At 45.7% G+C, this 21,533-nt stretch overlaps 1 protein-coding gene across 4 annotated transcripts in view; it reads left to right on the plus strand.

Annotated features, from left to right (window-relative positions):
* xmas (RRM_XMAS2 and SAC3_GANP domain-containing protein xmas) overlaps positions 1-21,533 on the plus strand; it is a 417,359-nt gene that overhangs the window by 179,218 nt on the left and 216,608 nt on the right. For all 4 annotated transcript variants that reach the window (XM_075896259.1, XM_075896258.1, XM_075896260.1 and 1 more), the window contains 3 exons: positions 3,515-3,635; positions 5,645-5,727; positions 18,198-18,340. In XM_075896259.1, the coding sequence (XP_075752374.1) occupies positions 3,515-3,635; positions 5,645-5,727; positions 18,198-18,340 (347 nt within the window). The remainder of the gene's footprint in view (positions 1-3,514; positions 3,636-5,644; positions 5,728-18,197; positions 18,341-21,533) is intronic.

Raw genomic sequence — 21,533 nt, forward strand, 5'->3', positions numbered from 1 at the left:
TTATTATGAATAAGTTTAAGAGGCGTTCATCTAAACGTGCAGTGGAATCTCAGTGATGGGAAACCGCGGCAGATACAAATTCGTGAAATTCCTCAGAGAAATTTTATTATGTCTATTGGGCCTAAATTCGAATGTTCCCAACACATTTTCTCATCGCGGCAGGTGATACGAACTTTAGTACGGAAATTGTCAAACGAAGGCCAAGAGCAGCGTACTCGAAGCTTCTGAAGTACACATGCGACCGGTGCACGCTCTGTCTTTTATAGTGTGCGTGATTGTCGTTGCCACAACTGCTGTCGACGAAACCGTGGTCGCTTTTGATGCGATCATGTATGGCGACGACGTAACTGACAGATTGCCGAAAGTGTGCGTGCGTCCAACACTCAACCAGTCAAAGCAACGCTGCTTTCCGCAAACCCTGCGGATAATATCGCGTCAGATACGATCGTAGACGACATAAAACGACTTTGTTTTGAAGACGTGTGCGCAGTCAAGTGCACGTGGATTGAAAAATGAACTACCATTTGCCGCTACCGCCACGCACAACACTGTGGTCGTGGCGGCGCGATAGCGATCTACGAGCTCCAAGGGCATGCAGCAGCAGACTAAAGGCAGTAAATACGTAAAAAAAGTCAGTTTCGCCGCAGGGGCGAAGCAATGAATGCGATAGCAACAACTTGGAATGTCACACCGAGAACGGCAAGCAGATCAAAACGTGCAGTGCGCTGCTCACGCACAAATTATACACGAAAACAATACACACAAAACGTGACCGAACTAAAACGTTTACCGCACAACACGTAATGTGCTGTTTAAAAAAAAAAGCGGTGCTCGATACATAATCACAGGTACGGATGAGTACACACTAACAAGTGTCCCTATACCTCGCTGTGTATGAAAAGCGCGCTCTTTTCGCAAACGGGGCCTGTGCGTAGACCGAAGATACCTTTGTGGGCCCGGCAAATAACGCAATCGTACCAGTGAAAGCCGAAGACACACGATTATCCCCACAGAAACATAAGCGCGCGCACAAGCATCAATCCCTCCTCCCCCCCCCTCCGCGGGGCAAAGTACGCATCAGAGATAAGCGCCCGTCGGCACATTGCGACAAGCTGGGCACCGAGCGCGGCTGTTTGTTTCTAGAGTGTTAATATATATAGATAAGTGTACATATACAGTGAATGACGACGGTGGCGGCGACGGCAAAAGACCAGCCTAGACTGTCAATAACAAAGGGGCCAGACACGTTTTGGCATTCCTGTCTAAAGAATCTAGTAGGGAGCAAAGCCTTGACCCGAGTTTTTGGGGCAGCCAGCTGCGCCCTCCCGTCTGTTCACGGGTGTCCCAGTAAGACATACAGTCGAAGCTCGATATATCGAACGGCGCGGCAATCGCGAAATAGTTTGATATATCCAGAATTCGATATAAAAAAAATCACGGAAAAAATGCGTCAACAGCTTGCTGAAAACAACCAACGAACCGTTCATGCGTGGTGCAGTAAATACTCACTTGAAGATTCAAACATAGTATTTATTGTGTTGGTTTAAGATATTGAAAAAGAGCAGCCTCCTTTTTGTTGGCCATGGCGTGTTTGACGACTGCGTCCTCAATATAGTCCAGGCGATCCATAAGTGATAGGCCGGTGTCTTCAATCGCGCCGCAGTGGCGGCGCGCAAGGGTCAAGGCAGCTACGACCTCAGCTGATGTCGGGAGCGGGGCACCATCAGCGCTTGCGGGATCCACCTCGGCAGAGTCTTCATTTGGCTGCTCAGCAGTAGCTTTGGCGACAATCTCCACATCCGTGAGCGCTGCCATGAGCTCCGCCGTTAGGCCTGTAGTGCACCACAGCGTGCGACAGGCCTAACTCCGAACGTACGAACACTGCGAGCACAACGACCGATGCCTGCCGATGCTACGGGGGAGGAGCTTGCAACAAGTGCGCAGTGTGCCGTTGACACCATAGAGACTGCAACGACTGCAAGCTGCAAGGCTGCGGCGCGCATACGCCGCTACCTTAAAAGTGGTGCTCTTGGCGCCATCGATGTGTGTAGCATTCGTAAACGCCCGCCGCTCTACCGCTACTTTCGAGAGTTGCGGGAAAGTTCGCCGCCTGTCAATGGAGCGCGGGCGGTTTGGGGTGGCTGAGTTCGATATATCCATTATATGTCAAACTTTGTTTGAAATAAAAAATCAATAATGCATGCGATTTCCCGCGTGATCTAGGAACCGTTTGATATAGGCAATAATTCGATATATCCGTGTTCGATATATTGAGGTTTGACTGTACACAATCTGTTTTGAAGGAAATATTCTGCTAGTTGTGTTAATCCTTTGAGACTCTCACCTTAGTGGGAAACCCTACCTTCATGTGTTCGGCCACTCCAAGCCGACCCCAATGCTGATGCTTGCACTTGCGATTGAGACCCCCCACCCCCGCCCGCGCCGATGTTTTTTTTGTTTGTTTGTTCTGGTGTTATTTTTTTGTGCCACAAAAAAATAGGAGCAAATAATTCAGCCCCCCCCCCCCCCCCCCTCCGCTGCGAAAATCTCCCGGATTCAGAATGCTTCAGTTTGGCAGGTATGACTCTGTCCACAGCACACGACTACCAACTCGTCTGCACCCTACTCTGCAGACCACGCAGCTGCTGCAGCCGGTAATGTGCTGCCGCAAGCAACGCTACCAGCACACATTATCTGCATGGACCGTACTCCCCATCAAGGCTCCCTCCAGAAGCAACATGGACGTACATCTAGACCCACTGGACTGGCTGTTCTACACTCATGCTACAATTCATCCTTCATACATCAGTGCTCGAGTGCGTGCGACAACCGACTGCACCGAAGTGTTCCTTCGTCACGACCATCACCCTCTGCGCCATTCACAGTGTCGCCCGCCAGAGACTCACTGGTTGCCAATAGTGCCTTCCTGTTAATGACCTAGACTGCTCACGGACCGTTTTGTAACCCACTTGTAGATATTCTCTTATTTGTTTCATTCCGGTTTCATTTCTGTGGGGGTTGGGGAGTAGGGGAGCAATCTGTAGCGTCGTGCTAGCAATTTCTCATCATCATCATTTCTTAGACACCGTGCCGCGCCTCTTGCGCAGTTCATGTTTAGTTCGAGCTGCGCGAGCAACGGAATAGGTTCACGCACCAGGCGTGTCGGACGCTGGCATCCGCCGCTGCTCTATTCTGTTTGAGGAATAAAAGTGGCGAGATTGGCAGGGCCCCGTCGGCCTCCTTCACGATGTCGTCTCACGTGTCTTCTCCTGCTACAAACACTAATATTGAGAAAATTTTGGTCAGCATACCTGTCAGCCTACTCGCTTTGTACGTAATGTTGATATTATGAAGGGCTTTTAGTCGTTTCTGTCATTTGACGTAAGATTTCTTGCTCCTTTTAATGTAATAACATTTGGCTCATATGGCAAAAGGTGTTTTATTTGTGAGTGTGCATGGTTATAACAGTACACGGCCCAAGCAAGCTGAGGCTTTCACTGCTCTGGGACTGCAGGTGGTGCATGGTGGACCTCTGCCACCTGATCCTCAGGAGAAGTACCATCCTCACGACAGCTTCACACTGGATGGCACGCTACGCCCAGCAGCGTTTGATGCCAGTGACCAAGTTCAGAAATGTGAGCCTCTCTCATGGCCTGCCAAACTGGGGTGACCAATCTGAGAGGACAATTGCAACGTAACTCGTTTAAATTGCCTTATTTACTCGAATACTCCAAGTGTTGCACGTGCACCCTGAATACAATTCACAATACTATACCATTTCAGAAGCTTACGATAAGTGGAACTGCACTTTGTGCCTAAGCTATACCTTTGCAATATTTTGTTGCTGTTGAAAGGCGATCACCAAAAAAGCACAAACAGGGGCATGTTACAGTAAATATGTTGCAAATAGACGGAAACTTGGCAATCTTCAGCAGCCTCTGAGCCTACAAGTGGAATAGTTAATGCAGTTTTTACACACCCTCCAGAAGTTTAACTGTAAAGGGCAAGAAGAAATGACTGTCACCTCTTCTTTTTTTTTGTTTAGCTGCACAAGACGTGGAGTGTTCTATTTAAAATTCAAAACCTTTAATTATATAAGTGCCGCCGTCTTCCAATTAAACTGCTCTAAATCTAAAGTTTGCTTTAGCCAACATTGGGCAAGTGGATGACTTGTTACATTTAATTGTAATATTTTGTGTAATTGATTTCCTATGATAATGCCCAACTCGGGCACTGTAGGTATATGTAATAAATAAATCAATAAGTGGAGCTTGTTAGTTTAGAGACGAAGCAAAAGCCAAGGTAGTGGAAAAAAGATAGCATCGATCCTGTTTCTTTTTATTCAATATCTGCCGTGTTTCGACTCCACGTCAACGCTTCTTTGAGCGCTCATCTTGCATAAAAGCTGCCGCAAAATTCCGACTCGGGAATGCAGATACTCACGGTATTTCTGTTGTGCTTACCAAGGAAGCTGATTTGTTTGTTATAGCATAATAGAAAAAAATTTATCGTGCTTACAAATAAAAGGCTTCAATAAATTTTTAATTGCTTAGAGAAAGGGATAATATAGAGTAGGCAGATATGTGAGGCATTGCCTATAGATCACTCTAGGCCAAAACAAAAAGTTTATGCAGGGAGAATTCTGAAGGGTGACGCTACGGCAAGGATTAGTATAAAAATAAGATTCTTCCTTCTTGACCAGATGTGTAAAGAGGGCATCTTAATTACCATGTGTGCTATAATAATTATTTGGTGAGTTCATTCATATGTTCTCAAGCAAGTTGCAAACATGAAAAATGCTTGTTTGGCTGGCCACCAGCAGGTCTGGCAACGTCTTGTTTTGAATCTTGCTACTGTTTGTTCCTATAGTACCCTTTAGTATTGCAGGAATGGCATAGACAGCTTGTAGCTTAAATCATGGTTGACAAATATGTGCTCTGTAAGGATTGCTGCTCTGTAAACTAAAACATTTTTCGAAGCCTGCATACGTGCAAAAACATGTTGAGCTAGCAGCCGCATGTATCGGGGAAACGAGGCATGTGAACGAAGCATATTGATAGGCTAGCAGCCAAATGTGCACTTTAGCAACAAAATGAAGTCAGAAAACGAAAGAAAGCTGGGAGGTGAATGCATTATTCCGGAAAGTCGCCTCTGAACTTTTCAGGCCTCCTACATCATGTGAACTACTCCATGGAACTGCACTACATAGAAACTGTGTTGAACGGCGACTGAAATTTCGGGCATATGTATCTACTTTATAAAGTAGTTAAAGAACTCCTTTTTAGCCGGTCCTGCACTATCGGTGCCTGTGCTGCGTGTGGCCTCCTCTGTAAGCTAACTGGTTGTATTTGGGGAGTCATTCTTCTACGTAGCAATGATTGTTGCCTGTCTTGCCTACTGTTCTTGCGTTAATTCCTCACATGTGGTATTTCCCAATCATGAAGAATGTTTGGCTATCAATCAGCGGCGCGCAACACTCTTGATAGCCAAGTAGTAAGTGCACTGTAGAAACAGTACACAAAGCCGCCAGATGACGATTGCTGTTGTGTGGCAGAAGAATTGCCCAAATACGTCCATTAGGCATAGTGTTTGAGCTGTGTAATACTCCAGCAAAATATTTTCTGCTAACTGTGGTGTTTTACAGGCTGGGCTGAGTGTGCAGTGAAAGAGGAAGAGCCAGAATTGGAGCCAGAGGAGAAAGAGCAGCCAGCTATGTGCCCGGATGAGGTGAGTTGCAGCCTCCCAGGCATTAGTGACTTGTCAATTTGAGGAGTGCTTGTTTGATATTTTGGGCACAATGGAGCCCTCAGCCACTTTAACTGTAACGTACAAAAAAACCTCAATAATTCGAACTATGGTATTTTAAAAGGAACCCGAACATTTGGTGAAAACCTCCATCAACCTCTCTACAATCACTCGAGCCATCAGCTTTCTATGCGGGAAAAATTCCACCCATTTAGCGAAGTGATCCGTGATCACCAGCAAGAACTGGTTTCTGCTAGGATTTGTGGGGTGCGGGCCCATTACGTCACTCGACGCGATTTGCCAGGGAGTCTGGCTGTTAATCGGTTGCATGAGGCAGGGTGGATGTCCACCTTAAGGCTTGACGCTTTGGCACACACGACATGAACGGGTGTAGTGAATCACATCTCGCATCATGCCTGGCCAGGTAACGAGGCCACACAACTTGGCATAAGTCTTAGGGCTGCTCGCATGCCCGGCAATGCACGAATCATGAAAGTAGCGAATATGTGCTCCTCTCAATGTGCGTGGTTTCAAGACCTTGGATGACTCACTTGTGTCATCCTTGGATGGGTGTACCTCAGCAGGACTCCATCAGAAAGAATTCAACAGATAAGAATCCTGCGAGCTCACAGCACTACCAGCTGTTGCCGAGCGCTCCGCACCTACAGCAATACCAGCTGCCCCCATGTGCATGGTGGCCTCACAGCCACCTGGCTCCTGAAGCCCGTCAAACATCTCTCGATGAAACGAATCTTTCTGCTGAGCTTCCAAGAGTTCTTTTCTGCTGAAAACAATCCCTTCACTATCGACATCCTCTACGTGGTTCACGCTTTTGCCTTGAACTAACCTTTGCTCCGCTGTTTCCATTAGCACAAGTGTCTCGCTCTCAGTTCGTTCCGAGCTAGTTGCGTGACTTTCATGTCGGACTGGAGCACGTGGTAGTGCGTTGGCTGTAGCATTGTTCTTACCCTTGTGGTAGCGAACGGTGAATCGTAATGCTGCAGCAGCAATGCCCAACGAGCCAGGAGGCCACTTGTTTCGTTCAAGCGCCTGAACTATGTGAGCGCCATGTGATCAGTCTCAATCACAAATGCAACTTCATCGAAGTCAAACTTATGGAGAGCGAAAACTATTGCGAGGCACTCTTTTTCGGTTATGGAGTAGCTTCTCTCCACCGGCATCAACAAATGGCTCGCGAACGCAATCGGTCAGAGGGAACCTCCATGGTCCTGAAGCAGAACTGCTCCTTAGTTCTGGTCGCTTGCGTCTGTTTCAATCACAAACTCCCTGTTCAAATTTGGTAGCTGCAGTTCAGCCTTTTTAACCAGCAACTTCGTGAGTCGACACAGTGCGACCTCCTGCTTCTGGCTCCAAGCCCAACGCTCACCATTTCTCAAGAGCTTCGTCAAAGATGCCTGCACTGCCACGCAGTCTATAGTGAATTGGTGATAGAAGTTCACCATCCCCAGAAAGGGCCTAAGCTCACCGATATTGTTCGGCGACGGATAGCCGACTATCGCTTCTAGCTTACTCTTATTCGGCAAAATGTGACTCTTGTCAAGTGTGAATCCCAATAATGTTATTCGGGTTGCCGCTATCTGAGCTTTGTTTTGGTTTAGAGTGATGGCTGCAGACCTCAGCCTTTCTAGAACGTCTCTGGTCCAAGTGCTTTTCGAACGCTTTCGAGTAAACCACTATGTCGTCTAGTTATGCAAGGGCGTGCTGTTACTTTGCACCTCCCAAAACACGGTCCATTAACTTCTTATATGTAGCGGGAGCTCCTACCAAGCCAAAGGACATTCTCCTGAATTGAAAAAATCCTCTGTGTCATGTGGGAGCTGACTTTTCTTTGTCCCGCTCGTTCATTTCAACCTGAAAGTATCCACAGCTAGCATCGAGTACTGTGAAGTACTTCGCCCCACCTGGGTTGGATACTAAGGATGAAATAGATGGAAGAGGGTAGGCGCCCTTCTTTGTAACGCCATTTAGCCTGCTGTAGTCTACACATAGGCGATACATACCGTGTACAGTAGACTCTCAGTAAATAGAAATCTGTTAAACGGAACTACTGCTTAAGCGGAACTATTGCCTCTGAAGTGCTTGGTTTCGAGCTTGTATTCTGCACCCATGTTGACCTCTCAGTAAACGGAACTCCTGTTAATAGAACATATTTTTCTGGTCCCTTACACGAATCACACTGATGACAACTCACTAAAGGTCTGTACTGTTTTCACAACAGTAGCAGAGTGAAAGAGTCACAAATGACTAGCCAGGAATGTTTTTATTAAGATTCCATTTCGCTCTCACTGTCTTTGTTATCGAAAGCACTCGCCTGGGCATTGACGTCCTCCCAGAGATGATCATCCTTAGCGACGCTCATGCAGTTTGAAATTCCAGTTACTTTGAAACTTTTGGCGACTACTTCAAATGAAACCGCACACCACACACTCAAAATCCACTCAAAAGCTTGTTGGAGTGACGCCTGCTTCAGCCGTACCGTCGGGGTGTTCTCATGATTGCCCTCAGCCATCCATTTTGAATAGCAGCGGCGAAATTTTGCTTTAAATGGAAGGTTACTGCACACATCGAGCGGCTGCAACACACTCGTCAGTCCTCCAGAAATAATGGCCAAATGTGTATGAGTCGTGGCGAGTCTGTTTTTGACACAATCCGTCAAGTGGCCCCTGAAACAGTCCAGAAGAAGGAGGGCTTTCCGCTGTAGCAGGCCTCCAGGTCTGTTTGCCCAGATGGTCTTCACCCAGTTTACCACAAGTTCCTTGCACATTCAACCCTTTTCTTGGGCACACACAATAATGTCCTGAAGGAACCTCTTTCCTAGGAGTCTTCCTCTTGTACACGACGTACGGCGGAAATTCCTGCTATCTGCCATCGCGCACAGCATCACAGTGCACCTTTGACATTCTGCACCGGTCGTGCGCTCAGTCACACTTTTCGTGCCTTTTAAGTTGACTCTGGTGCTCTCTGGCATGTCGAACCACACAGGAGTCTGGTCCGCATTGCCAATTTGGGAGAGGTCATATTAGTGCTCCCTCCGAAGACCATTCACAAAGTGATGGAATTTCATCGCCTTACATGTGTACTTGCTTGGAAGTCTTTGACAAATCGTCATTCGGCGGTGAATAGAGAGCTGGTTGCGGTTCATAAACCGCATAGTCCATCTTCAACACTTGCCTTGAATTGTGCCTGAGGGATTTCCATCTGGCGACCGATGTTCAGGATTTTCACGCGTATCATATCAGTCGATACGGCGTAGCTGTCCCTTCGAGTATCGAGGACATATTTGAGAAGTTCGCCTTCTAGTTTTGGATATTTGCACTTCTTCCCGCAAAAGGCTTTTCGGCTACAATTGGTGGCAACGAGGGCATCTTTCTGCTTCATCCAATAACGCACGTGCTTCTCATTTTAGCCGTACTTGTGTCCAGCTTTGCCCTTGCCATGCTTCTCGACGTATTCAATCACTTGCAGTTTAAATCCTGCATTGAACTATTTCAAGTGTCGGCTCATCGTCCCTCACCTGCACTGGCTCAAAGACATCAATTCGACGAAAACTTATTGACTCGATGCGAGCGATGCGCCACACAAAATAAAAATGGCGCCGCCCCGTCTGTCACTCCGAGGTCCATCACCGGCACAACGGCGGAAGATGGATGGATGGATGCTATGAGCGTCCCCTTTATAACGGGGTCGTGACAAGTATGCCACCAGGCTCGACAAAAAAAAAAAAAAAAAAAAAAAACCTTTTTTCCCTTTTTTTTATGTTGGCCTAATGCCTCTACTTCAATAAATTCTATCTTAATGGAAAAAAGGTAAATTTTCAGCTTAAGTTCTCTGCCATTTACGGCACACTGTCCATATTTTATTTTTCCAATATTTATTTTTGTCCTTTCTCTCTAATTTTCTGCCACCAATACTCTAACCGTCTCTTACTTATTTCAATCGCGGGTGTGTTCAGCTTTCCATTGTTGTCCCTAAAACCCAAGGCTTCCTGTAGGCTCGTGCCCAAACGTACACCTGGGTGGATATCTCCACATTCAATCAGAACATGCTCCGCCGTTTCCTTATCTTTCCCGCAGCATGTGCATTGTTCTTCTTCTTTACTGAATCTTGCTTTATAACTACGCGTTCTAAGGCAACCCGATCTCGCTTCAAACAGTAAAGCGCTTCCCCTTGAATTATCGTAAAATGCCTCCCTCCTTATTTCATTTTTGCCCTTTCGGTAGTTACTCAAAGCCGGTTTTTTCTCCATAGCCGCCATCCAGTAAATCCTCTCCGCCTCCCTGACTTTTCCCTTAACGCTCTTTGTTGACATATGGCTCACAATACCAGCCGTATATTTACTAGTGAGTCTTCTAGTTCTTTTTCTCCACTGTGTGTCCACGCTCTTCCTATACAAATAACGGAACACCTTCTCTGCCCATCTACTCTCCTTCATATTTCTTAGCCTTTCTTCGAACCTTATTTTGCTCTGCGCTTCCCTCGCCTCAAAACCTGCCCACCCCATATCGCCCTTTACAGCCTCGTTTGTCCTCTTCCCGTGAGCACCCAACGCGAGGCGTCCCACAGTCCTTTGATTTACATCCATTCCCGATTGCACCTCTGCCCTCATGCACACCACTGAGTTCCCAAAAGTAAGCCCTGGAACCATTACACCCTTCCACAGACCTCGAAGCACCTCATACCTATTGTATCCCCACAACGCTCTGTACTTCATTATTGCCGCGTTCCTCTTTCCTTTTGCTGCCGAGGCTTTTTCCTGTACCTCCATGTATCTATCCCTCTCATTTACCCATACTCCAAGGTACTTGTATTCACTTACCCTCGGTATTTCTTGGCCTTGTATGGACACCGTCTGATCACAGGGATCATTGAATACCATCAATCCACACTTCGTTACACTGAATCCTAGTCCAAGAGCTTCACCTTCCCTTCCGCATATATTCGCCAGCTGCTGTATATCATCTCGACTGTCCGCAAGTAAGACGATATCGTCCGCATAAAATAAACCTGGAAGCTTCTGCTCAATCATCATGCCGCCCTGTTTGTGTGACAGATTAAAACCAATGTTGCTACCTTCTAGCGCTTTTTCCATACTCACCATGTACAGCATGAATAACAGTGGGGACAAAGGACATCCCTGTCTCAGACCCCTGCTAACCTCAACGTTCTCTTTGCTACGCATTCCTTCCCACTCTATGCAAACTGTATTTTCTCGGTATATCTCCCTCAAAAGCTGTATACAGTCGTCGCCCATGCCCATTCCTTTCAATATATCCCACAAAATTTCCTGATTAACGTTGTCGTATGCCCCAGTGATGTCTAGAAAAGCCACGTACAAGGGCCTATTCTCTATTTTAGATATTTCTATACACTGAGTGAGAACAAACAGGTTATCGTCTAACCGCCTGTCGACTCGAAATCCGTTCTGAAGTTCTCCCAAAATATCGTTATGTTCGGCCCATGTTTCTATTTTCATTTTTACTGCTTGCATCGCCAACCTGTATAGTACCGATGTAATGGTTAGTGGTCTATACGAGCGAATCTTGTCCTTTTCTCCCTTGCCTTTATAGATTAAGTTCATTCTACTTTGTCGCCAACTGTCCGGTATTTGTCCGTCCTTTAAGCTTTTTTCTACTGCTTTTAACAATGCTTCTTTAGTGTTATGTCCTAGTTCGTTAATGAGGCTAACGGGAATCCCATCTAAACCCGCGGTAGTGCGCTTTGGAATTTTTCCTTCGGCCTTTTTCCAGTTGAAATTATCAAGTACTAGCTCTTCCTCTGTTGCTTTCTCCGCCACACTTTTACTCACCGGGGAGATCCCCTGGACGCTCTTTTGAAACGAATCGGCTGTTACCTTTTGGATGTAGCCTAGCGCTTCGTACCCTTCCAATTGATTTCCTCCTTCATCTAGAATAAGTTGTTGCGTTGTGACAGACTTCCTACCTAGCGCCTTTATGTGGCTCCGAAAAATCCTAGGCGCGGCCTCCTTTTTTTCGTGTATCTCTGTCATCCAGCGTTCACTTTCACCTTTAATTTTTGCCTCTACCAATTTCTGTACAAGGGATTTTTTCTCCAAATATATTTCCCACATTTTTTTTACTTCGTCCTGCGGCCGCTTCTCCTTTTTTGCCTTTCTATGCTCCCGTGATGCTTCGCGTCGCTTCTCGATCGCCTCCCGGATTTCCTTGTTCCACCAACTTTTTGGCTTCCTTTTTCCTTTCCAGCAAACAGTTTTCTTCTCTTTCCCTATCTCCTTCGTCATTAGATGTAACAGCTCACTATACTCCCAGTCCTTGCCTGGTATTTCGCCTACTTCTTCCTCGACTCTTGCGGCTATATTTATTATTTGTTTGTCATTTAAATACGAGCTGCCAGACTTTGATTCCATGCTCATATTTTTAGTTTCGTATCCCATTTGTAATGTTATTCGTTTATGATCACTACCCAAGCTGTTAATGCCTTCCTCGTCTATCCTCATTTCTGTCAGTTTGTGGTAAATTCCTTCAGTCATGAGACAATAATCAATACTTGATTGCTTGTTTCCGACTTCCCATGTGATCTGGCCGTCACATTTAGGCCCCGTGTTAACTATCTCCAGACTATGTTGCTCGCAAAGATCTAGTAATAACTTCCCATTGGTGTCTGAATATCCGTCAAGGTCATGTATGTGGGCATTCATGCCCACATACATGAAGCAAAAAACAAAGTGACCCCACCAGAACAAAGTGACCCCACCAGAACACCAGAACCCCACCAGAACAATGGAAGCAAAAAAACTGGCAGCGCCATCTGGCCACAATCGAACTAACTGCACCTTTATGGCAGGACTTTTTGCGTTTTCTTTTTAATTTTTTTTCTCGAAATTTCTTTTTTCAAAGCAGACGTGCGGCCCTTACACGAGGGCTGCCCTTACACAAGTATATACGGTATTATCCTTCTTTGGAAGTAAAACAACCAGGAAACCCCATGGGCTTTTTGACCCCTCAACTACGCTTGTGTCAATGAGTTCGTCCAAGGCGGCATCCAGCGCATTCCGCTTAGCCAAGCTGATCTGTTGGGGATTGCATTTCTAGGGTCATGCATCCCCCATGTCGATACTGTGCTAGACCAGTGTAGTGCAGCTTGGGCAGACAGTGAACATCTTGTCATACTCGTACAATAGCAACGACAGTTGCGCTATTTCCCCTTCTAGCAGGCTCTGTGCCTCTACTAAAACCTGACGCACTTACCATCCCTGTAACGCTGCACATTGTTCTGGTGGGGTCACTCGCTTTCTCGACTTGCTTTCCACCTCGCGTACTCCTTTGCCAACGCTGGAGCCTTCGAGAAAAGTTCTCGCACGTTTTCGTTGCGCACTCGGTAACCTCCCTTTGCAATGTCATTGACGATACCAGACTTGACAAGGAAGTCTCGACTCAAGATTCAAGGCATTTACAGCCCAGGAAGATGCACGAAATGTTGTCGCCTCACGCTTCTCTTCCAGCGGATCACTAGCCTAGCTGCACCTCTCGATTATGCTGTGCCTGTAGCAAGGCGGAAAATGGTGTTGCTTTGACTCAAGCGAATATTGTTCTCGCAGAGATGGTGCAACACATCGTCCCCAAATAAAGAAGCGCTTGCCCAAGTATCCATAAGTGCTATGAACTTCTTTCGAGCTATCGTTAACTTTAGCGGCATGGGTGAGTCTACGGCATCACCTGCACGACAAGCTGACGGTGCAAGAGATCCAAGCGCATCGATAGAATTACTGATCGCTGGGCGGTGTCTGATGCGGTTCACCGGCGGCGGCGGCCGTTTCCCGAACCGTGCGTTTGCTCCTGACCCGGCATGTGGTCGCATTCGTGGGCGATGTGCCCCGGCGCGCCACACTGGTAGCAACAGCGGTGGAAACCATGCTGACTCGGTTGCAAGTCGCCTCGATTCGGCAGGCCTCGCTCCGCATTGCGCCGCTCGTCTGGCTCTGTGTCAACCGGGTGCTTCTGCCATGGGGTGCCATGTGCAGGGGAGGCACAGGTCGTATGGAGCGCATAAGTGTAGGGGTCCAAAGCGAGATCTGACAGTGCCCTTAAACTAGTTGTTGGGCTAGTTGGTAATTCGTCATACTGTAAGAAATTTAGTGCAACTTTGTACTCCCACAAACACCCATACATTCACTCACTCATCCATCAGAAAAACACACACCATACGCAGCACTCACTACCAACAGTTTATTGTGCCTAAATGACCCTCTTATATATGTACAGGTTAAATGCGCAAAGGATGCTCAGGTCCTTCTGGCTGCTCCAAGCCTCCTCAGAAAGCTCTTTTGGCTGATTCAAGACTGCTACCAAAGGCACTTTTGCCTGCTCGCAGGACTGCTCCTGAAGCCATGGACCACCCTGTTGCACACCTGAGTGTTTTAAAAATGCAGCATTGAACAAATGTTGCACCACAAGTGGTGTATAAAGGGGCTCTATCTGCTCTGAACATTTTCTTTGGCTGCTCCAAACTTGTTAGAAAAAGCCTTTATGCCTGCTCTAAGCCTGCTCCAAAATCTCTATGCTCCAAAATCTCTATGCTCCAAGCTTACTACAAAAGGCTTTTTTGCCTGCTCCCAGGACTACTCCCCAATCAATGTACCCTGTTCCACCCCTGGCCTGTGTTCATAAATCAAGGAAGGCATTGAGGGGGATTTGCTGGATAGAGAACTTACCGTATTTACTCGCGTAATGGATGCACTCGCATTATAAATGCACCCCCCACCTTCAGTAATCAAAATTTAGATTCCCCCCCCCCCCCCCACGTAATAAATGCACCCCCTACATTCATCCGCTGCAGTCCCGCTAACCGCCACCTGGCGCCTCGTCACCGGTTGAATCTCTCGCTTTTTCTTATTTTGCTGGCCACCTCAGCTCGCTCTCCCCCCTCCCCCTTCCTCGTTGCTGCATGCTGTATTGTTTTTCTTTCTATCTGTGCGCGGGACGTCCCCTGCATTTTCTGTGTGCCACAGCGAGGCTCACGAACGGTGCTAGTGTAGACATCGCAGCTAATAAGTACACAGCAAGCGAAGGTCACAAAGCTGCCCGCGCCAACCGACGATCGCTTCCTGCGAATACGAAAAAGCCCAACCATGCGCACGCGATTTTCGAGCGATGATGACAGGATTTGCTGTTGCGAAGGGTCATATGTCGCTATTGCGTTTCATGTTTCTGGAAAACCATAAAAAAATAGCTTCTCGTCCAGCAAAGGTCATGACCATTTCCGCAACTTGGTAGCACCCATGATTCTCGCTTCGCTTGTTGTCCACGCGTAGAGGAACTTCTCATGTAGAAGCGAGGTGGCAGCCATATTTTGTTGTGTAATCTTGTTATTGGCGGTTCGTTTTAATGCTTCAGGGGTAGCTTGCTGCAATGCTGGTTACTTGCTACGATGTCAACGGTGTCGTCACGGTCATCGTGCGAAGCTGCCGCAAAGTTGGCAAAGTGCGTCGTAGTGCATGCTTTTGGGCCCCCCTCGCAATCACAGCATATATTGTGGTTAAACAATTGAGAAAATAGATAGTCGCAAAACGCTTTTATGGCGTGCGCGGGTGGCCCGGGGACAGCTTGCAAAAGATACTGCCATCAACCACGGAAGATGAGTAAAGTTCAACAAAGAAGCTGTGTCCAAACAGTGTACGCATATGTCGATTGCGAAAGGCTAGCAGCCTAACTTTTTTCATTACTGCATTTTTCGTTCCTCTCGAAGAAGTTTTCATAAAGTTAACCCCACGTAATAAACGCACCCCCAGCTTTGCTCCCATTTTTGGAGAAAAAAATGCATTTATTATGTGAGTAAATATGGTATTAGTAGATTCACTTCAGTCCTGAAAAGCCAGTAAACAGGTCTAGAATTTTTTTCTACACCCCGCAAACAATCTATCCAGCTTGCACATACACCGCGGCAATCACATTTTTCAAACATTACAGTGCTGTGCACTGAACAGACTCTCCACTTCAAAAAACAATCCTATGCCTGTTTCCTTCGCCTCACTAATCCTTCTCGCACACACAGAGGGACGAAAGCTTGCCTGGGCTACCTTGCATACGACTGAGCTTGTCTATTGGTCTCCTTTGCTCTCCGAAACGGCACCTTGGGCCTGCGGTAATGCAGTTTCAGCCGCGTGGTGTGCATTTTCATTTTCTTGTGCTGCCCTTTGCCGTTTTGTGGTGCCCGAGACTACCAGAAGAAGCAGCATTGCCGGAATGAAGTCCTCCGAAATAAAAAGGCGTCTTGCTACTTTATCGCTACGGGAGGGGTGCTCTTTGAACTGCGCTTTCTCAACGCTCTGCTATTACACATGCTCATGTGGGGCATGCCCTCCTCGGTTGTTGGCTGCGCGCAGATGACATATCGCAGATTTGGTGTCACGTTGCCAAAGTGAGCGGATTCACAACGACTGGCAACGCCTTTCCTCTCCCTATGGCAGAGGAAAATAGCGAAAGTTGCACAAAAATTTGAAACCCGTTGAAACGAATGTTCTAACCTCTGTAACTTATTATAGTGCGCATTTGCAAAATTTTAGCGGCAGCATGTCTTCGTGACAATTTTTGGACTTAGGGTTGTTTACTGGCCCTTCAACATGAACTTCTGATTTAATAGACCTGCTAGAGGCCTTGAATCTGTCAAAGGGACTGAGCAGTAGAAAAGAAAGCAACAAATCACTGCATGCATGTCTTTTACTGCCCTCAAGGGCTAAAACAACCACAGTTATGTCCAGACTAGCCTAAAAACCTTCAGATACACCTTGTAATTGTCTAGTTGCTCATTAACTAACAGTAAAGAAAGACCTGCTTTTATGGTAATCTGGTTGCAAAAATATTTATTGTCAAAGCTCAGTGAGCTTACTCAGCCAAGCCTTGCCTTACAGCAATTTCACAGCTCTGACTGCTCCGGGAGAGTCGTTCCAGTGAAAAATGAAGGCATTGTGTCAAGTGCACGTAACACAGCTCATGGGGATAGCTTGGCAGGCTGTCCCCTTGAGATGCATCATGAAAGGCTTCAGTGCACATAAAGATGGGTAATAAAAGAACAACACACAAGGTACAAGCCAACAAAAGTGCTCCTAGGCCAAGCACCAACAAAAGTCATAAAAAAAAAAAAAAACTCATCATTTATTTCTCATTGCCTCAGGCTTGTCAATGTTCAAAAAATCCATCTCCTTTTTTTTGAAAAGTACACAGAAGCAGTGCTCACACAATTTCCTACCTGACGATCAATTTGGTGGGCTATCATCACTTCGAATGTCGGCTTATCCTTTGCTCGAAATTACCGAGGACTGCTCGAAAAGCAGCTCTCAGGCAACAATTCTGCAGTGCATCGACAAGTGGCCTGATACAACTGTCTTCCCAACTAAATTCGTGTGCTCCCTTGGCCTATCATTCAGACACCTACTGGATGGTTGTAGTGCCTACATACATAAAGTCGGGCACAATCTGAAGAAAATAGGCATGTCTGCTGGTGTAGACGTAATCATTTTCACCCCTAACAACTGTCACAACTTTCTCGACTTATTGACACTGATGTCAAGAAGAGAAAAGAATGCTCCAAAAAATACTGTCAACTGTGAAGAATGTGTCATCCACTTGCTGCCCTTGACTTGCGGAAAAAGGTGCACTGTAGACTCTCAGAAAGCAGAAATCTGTTTAATGGAATAGCTGCCTAAACGGAACAAATGTCTCTGATATTATTGGTTTTGTGTATGTATTCTGCACTCCCGTTCCTCTATTGGTAAACAAAACTTCTGTTAAATAGAAGATATTGTCACGGGGTGGGGATGGTGACGAAGGGAGTAGACTGTAGGTCCAAGTTGGAACTGCTTATTTGGCCAAACTTCTGACCTGTGAACAAAAAAATCATATTACAGTACACACTAGCACTGATAGCAGCAATCTGAGCATTGGCCGTGGATCAACTGGCAAGTGGCGAAGACCATCGGCATTTAAACATGTGTGGTCGAATATTCCAGCCTTATCACTGGGCATCGCACAAGTTCTGAAGTAATCTCGAGTGTTCGCGCGTTGTCAACAATCTTAACAGATCAATGTACAATAATCGCATACCTTCTCGAACAATGAGGCACAGTTTAGGCGGAGCAATCCTGACAGGCTGTGTGGGTGAAAACTAAATCGAACAAGAGTGAAAGATAAGAAACTCCCGTGGCAATATTTTTCTGGTCTTTTCAGGTTTTGAGTCTGCTGTATTGGAAAAGTTAACCTGTACATCTGTGTGCAACTGTTTGCAGTTAAGACAAATGAGAAGCAATGACTGTTTTTTTTTTATTATTATTGGTCTATCTTGCAAGCACATTGCCTTTCTTCTTCACGGCCAAAGACAGTCATAGCTGTGCTGCATTCTAGCCTGCGGGCCGGTTGTGCGTCAAGCTAAGAAGCTGCGTATTTTGCTTGTGTGTACAGGTGGTGGAAGATGCATTACACGTGCTGCTTGAGGACATGGTGCAGCAGGAGCTGCAGGTCATTGGCGAAGAGTGTGCGCTTGGTGAAGTGGCCGAGCTGACAGCCACATCCCTGCTGGAAGAAGAGACACGGCAGCTCTCCATGTGAGCCACATGTCGAAGCAATTTCAATTCAAGCAATTGAGTTCATCATGTGGGTTCTCTGTTTAGAATTGACAAAGCAGCCTTAGGACTAGTTGTCTGTTGTACGGATTTGTATTCGGTCCAGCCATGTTCTTGTAAAATTGGCTGTGCAGAAGAGAAGCTTGCATGCTCATAAAAGAAGACAGGGAATTTTGTTCAAACTGGTCAGGATGTGCGAAGTACTGGGCACGGTTCGCCGCTGATCTAGGCCTTGCCACACCAGCTTGGACTGGGGTGATCTCAGCGCTGTGCTTAGCTGCAGGAGTAAAAAAATGGTTTGCCCACTCCGCAGATGCCACACACTAGCAAGGGCTGAATACAGTGAAATCTCAGTAAAACGAACCGCACATTAAAAAACTTTTCAGGTTAATGAACTTTTAAAAAATCCTGTGTCGACTGTTAATAGTTTCAATGTAAAATTATTTTACTATCACATACTTCAGAATACCGAACTTTTCAGAATAACAGTGAAATCTCGGTGAAACGTATCCCACATTCACTTCATTTCATTTTATTTTACCCTCAGGACCGAAGTATTACAGAGGGGAGTGGTTAACAATACATACAAAAGTAAAACAAAAATAAAGCAGCAAGAGTGGCTAGGTAATACAAGAAATAATTGGTCACTTAAGTCCTGGAGTGATGATGTTCATAATAGCCAAGTAAAACTTTGAGTGGTCCTTGATAGAAACAATAGTGCCGGGAAGGTGGTTCCATTTTTGAGACGTCCTGGGAATAAATGATTCTTGACAGGTTCTGGTATGGCAGTGCATTATCCCAACCCTATGGACATGATCAATGCGAAAAGAAATGTAAGAAGGAGATGAGAAAAGGTTTTCACGCAGGTAGGAATTGTAGAAATATAAGTTATGAAATAAAGCAAGAGGAAAGCACTTACGTCGGGATGAGAGGGGAGGAAGTAGTAAGGAGTTTTTCATGGAAGTTACGCTTGATGTTTGGCTGTAATTGCTATAAATGAAACGAGCGGCGTTATTTTGGATTAGTTCAAGCGATTGAATATGGGTGGCAGAGTGAAGGTCCCAGATGGATGATGCGTAATTAATTTTACTCCTAATGAGTGTTTTATATAAGGTTAATTTTAATGAGGAATGAGCAGAAGAGAATTGATGATTGATATGTGGGGTTTAACGTCCCAAAACCACTATATGATTATGAGAGACGCCGTAGTGGAGGGCTCCGGAAATTTCGACCACCTGGGGTTCTTTAACGTGCACCCAAATCTGAGCACACAGGCCTACAACATTTCCGCCTCCATCGGAAATGCAGCCGCCGCAGCCGGGATTTGAACCCGCGACCTGCGGGTCAGCAGCCGAGTACCTTAGCCACTAGACCACCACGTCGGGGATGAGCAGAAGAGAAGTTTTGCCGGATATATTCTAACATCCGGTTAGTATTGCTCATTAGCTTATCAATGTGTAGAGACCAAGAAAATGTCGAGGTTATGTAGACGCCAAAATACTTGTAGAATTTTACGGCTTCTAGGGGAATGTTATTAAGATACTAGCTTGGCAGAGGGACATTGTTACGAGTTACACGCATTGTTTTACATTTAGAAACGTTTAGCTGCATCAGCCATACGTCACACCAGTTAGAGATAGTGTTAATATAGTCTTGTACGGACCTGTTATCGTTGATGATTATCGTTGATGTTATCATTGATGTTATCGTTGATGACTGTTATTGCACTTGGATCGTTGTTATCTGAGATTTTGCGGAGGATGACGCAGTCATCTGCGAAAAGATAAATGTTAGAGGAAACAGCGTTAGGTAAGTCATTAATGTAACGAGGAAAAGAAGAGGGCCTAAAACTAATCCCTGTGGTACACCAGAGTCCACAGGGTTAAATGAAGATGTATGACTGTTTGATGCAACGTATTGTGACCGATTTAAGAGAAAATTTTCAAGCCATCTAAACAGGTTAACATCAAGACTAAGTTTACTAAGTTTAAAGAGAAGAAGTTGGTGACATACTTTGTCGAAGGCCTTGGCGAAGTCAAAAAATACACAGTCTGCGAAAGAACCTTTGTCAAGAATAAGATAGAGGCTGTGAGTAAAAGAAAGAAGTTGTGTTTTGCAAGACAAGTTTTTTCAGAAACCTTGTTGTGATTTCGTAAAAAAAAAGTTACTGTCTAGGTGCTTTGCTAAGTGTGAGTACAGAATATGCTCGAGAACCTTGCAGGAAATGCTGGTGAGAGAAACGGGGCGGTAGTTGAGGGGTGAATTTCTGCTACCGGACTTGTGAATCAGAGCCACCTTCCCAACCTTCCAGTCAGCAGGTAGCTGATGGGTGTCTAAGGATTGCTGAAAGATTCTTGAAAGTAGAACAGATGAATAAACAACAGTACTTTTCAAAAATTTAGCATTAATTAAATCTGAAACCGGACTTGATGACAACTTGAGACCCTTAATTACAGTTTCAATCCCAAGAGGCTCAATGATAATAACATCCATAACAGGGTAATTGCAACACTCAATATGGGGAAATTCGGGTTTAGAAAGCACGACAACGTTGTTGCAGAAAGCAAAATTAAGGAGCTGGGGGCATACATTGTCAGGTATTGGTAAACCGGTGGAATTGATCAATGCCATGGAATTGTCGCTAGAAGGGTTTATAACTCGCCAAAATTTTTTGGGATCGTTTGCAAGCATTGTCAGCAATGTGTGCATGTGAAATTACTTTTTGGCAAGCTTTATTGCCGCTATATAGGCTCTGTTCATTTCCTTGTAGGCATCCCATTTCGAAGCCAAACCACTTTTTTTTTATTATTCGATACATTCGCTTTTATTTTTTTATTAGAAAGCCTTTTTAACTGTGCGCTGAACCAGGGTTTTAACATTACAGGATATTTTACTCGAGGGGATTTGTGGGTCAGCTCAAGTATTTTCTTTTTAAACATTATCCAGTTCTCGTCAACGGTGCGATCATCAAAATGGTTGAAAAAGGGATCAAGGAAGCTGGCTAGCTCAGCATTAATGTCATCAAAGTTTGCCTTATTATAGCGATAAATTAACTTTTTTTCAACAGTTCGTTTTAGCGCGGGAAGTAATGAACGAGAGACCAAGGTGATCACTTTAAGCCTGGTATGCATGCAACATTGGTAACTATGTCAGGATGAGAACATGAGATTACCGT

The sequence above is a fragment of the Rhipicephalus microplus genome, chromosome 5, assembly GCF_043290135.1.
Source record: "Rhipicephalus microplus isolate Deutch F79 chromosome 5, USDA_Rmic, whole genome shotgun sequence".
NCBI lineage: Eukaryota > Metazoa > Arthropoda > Arachnida > Ixodida > Ixodidae > Rhipicephalus > Rhipicephalus microplus.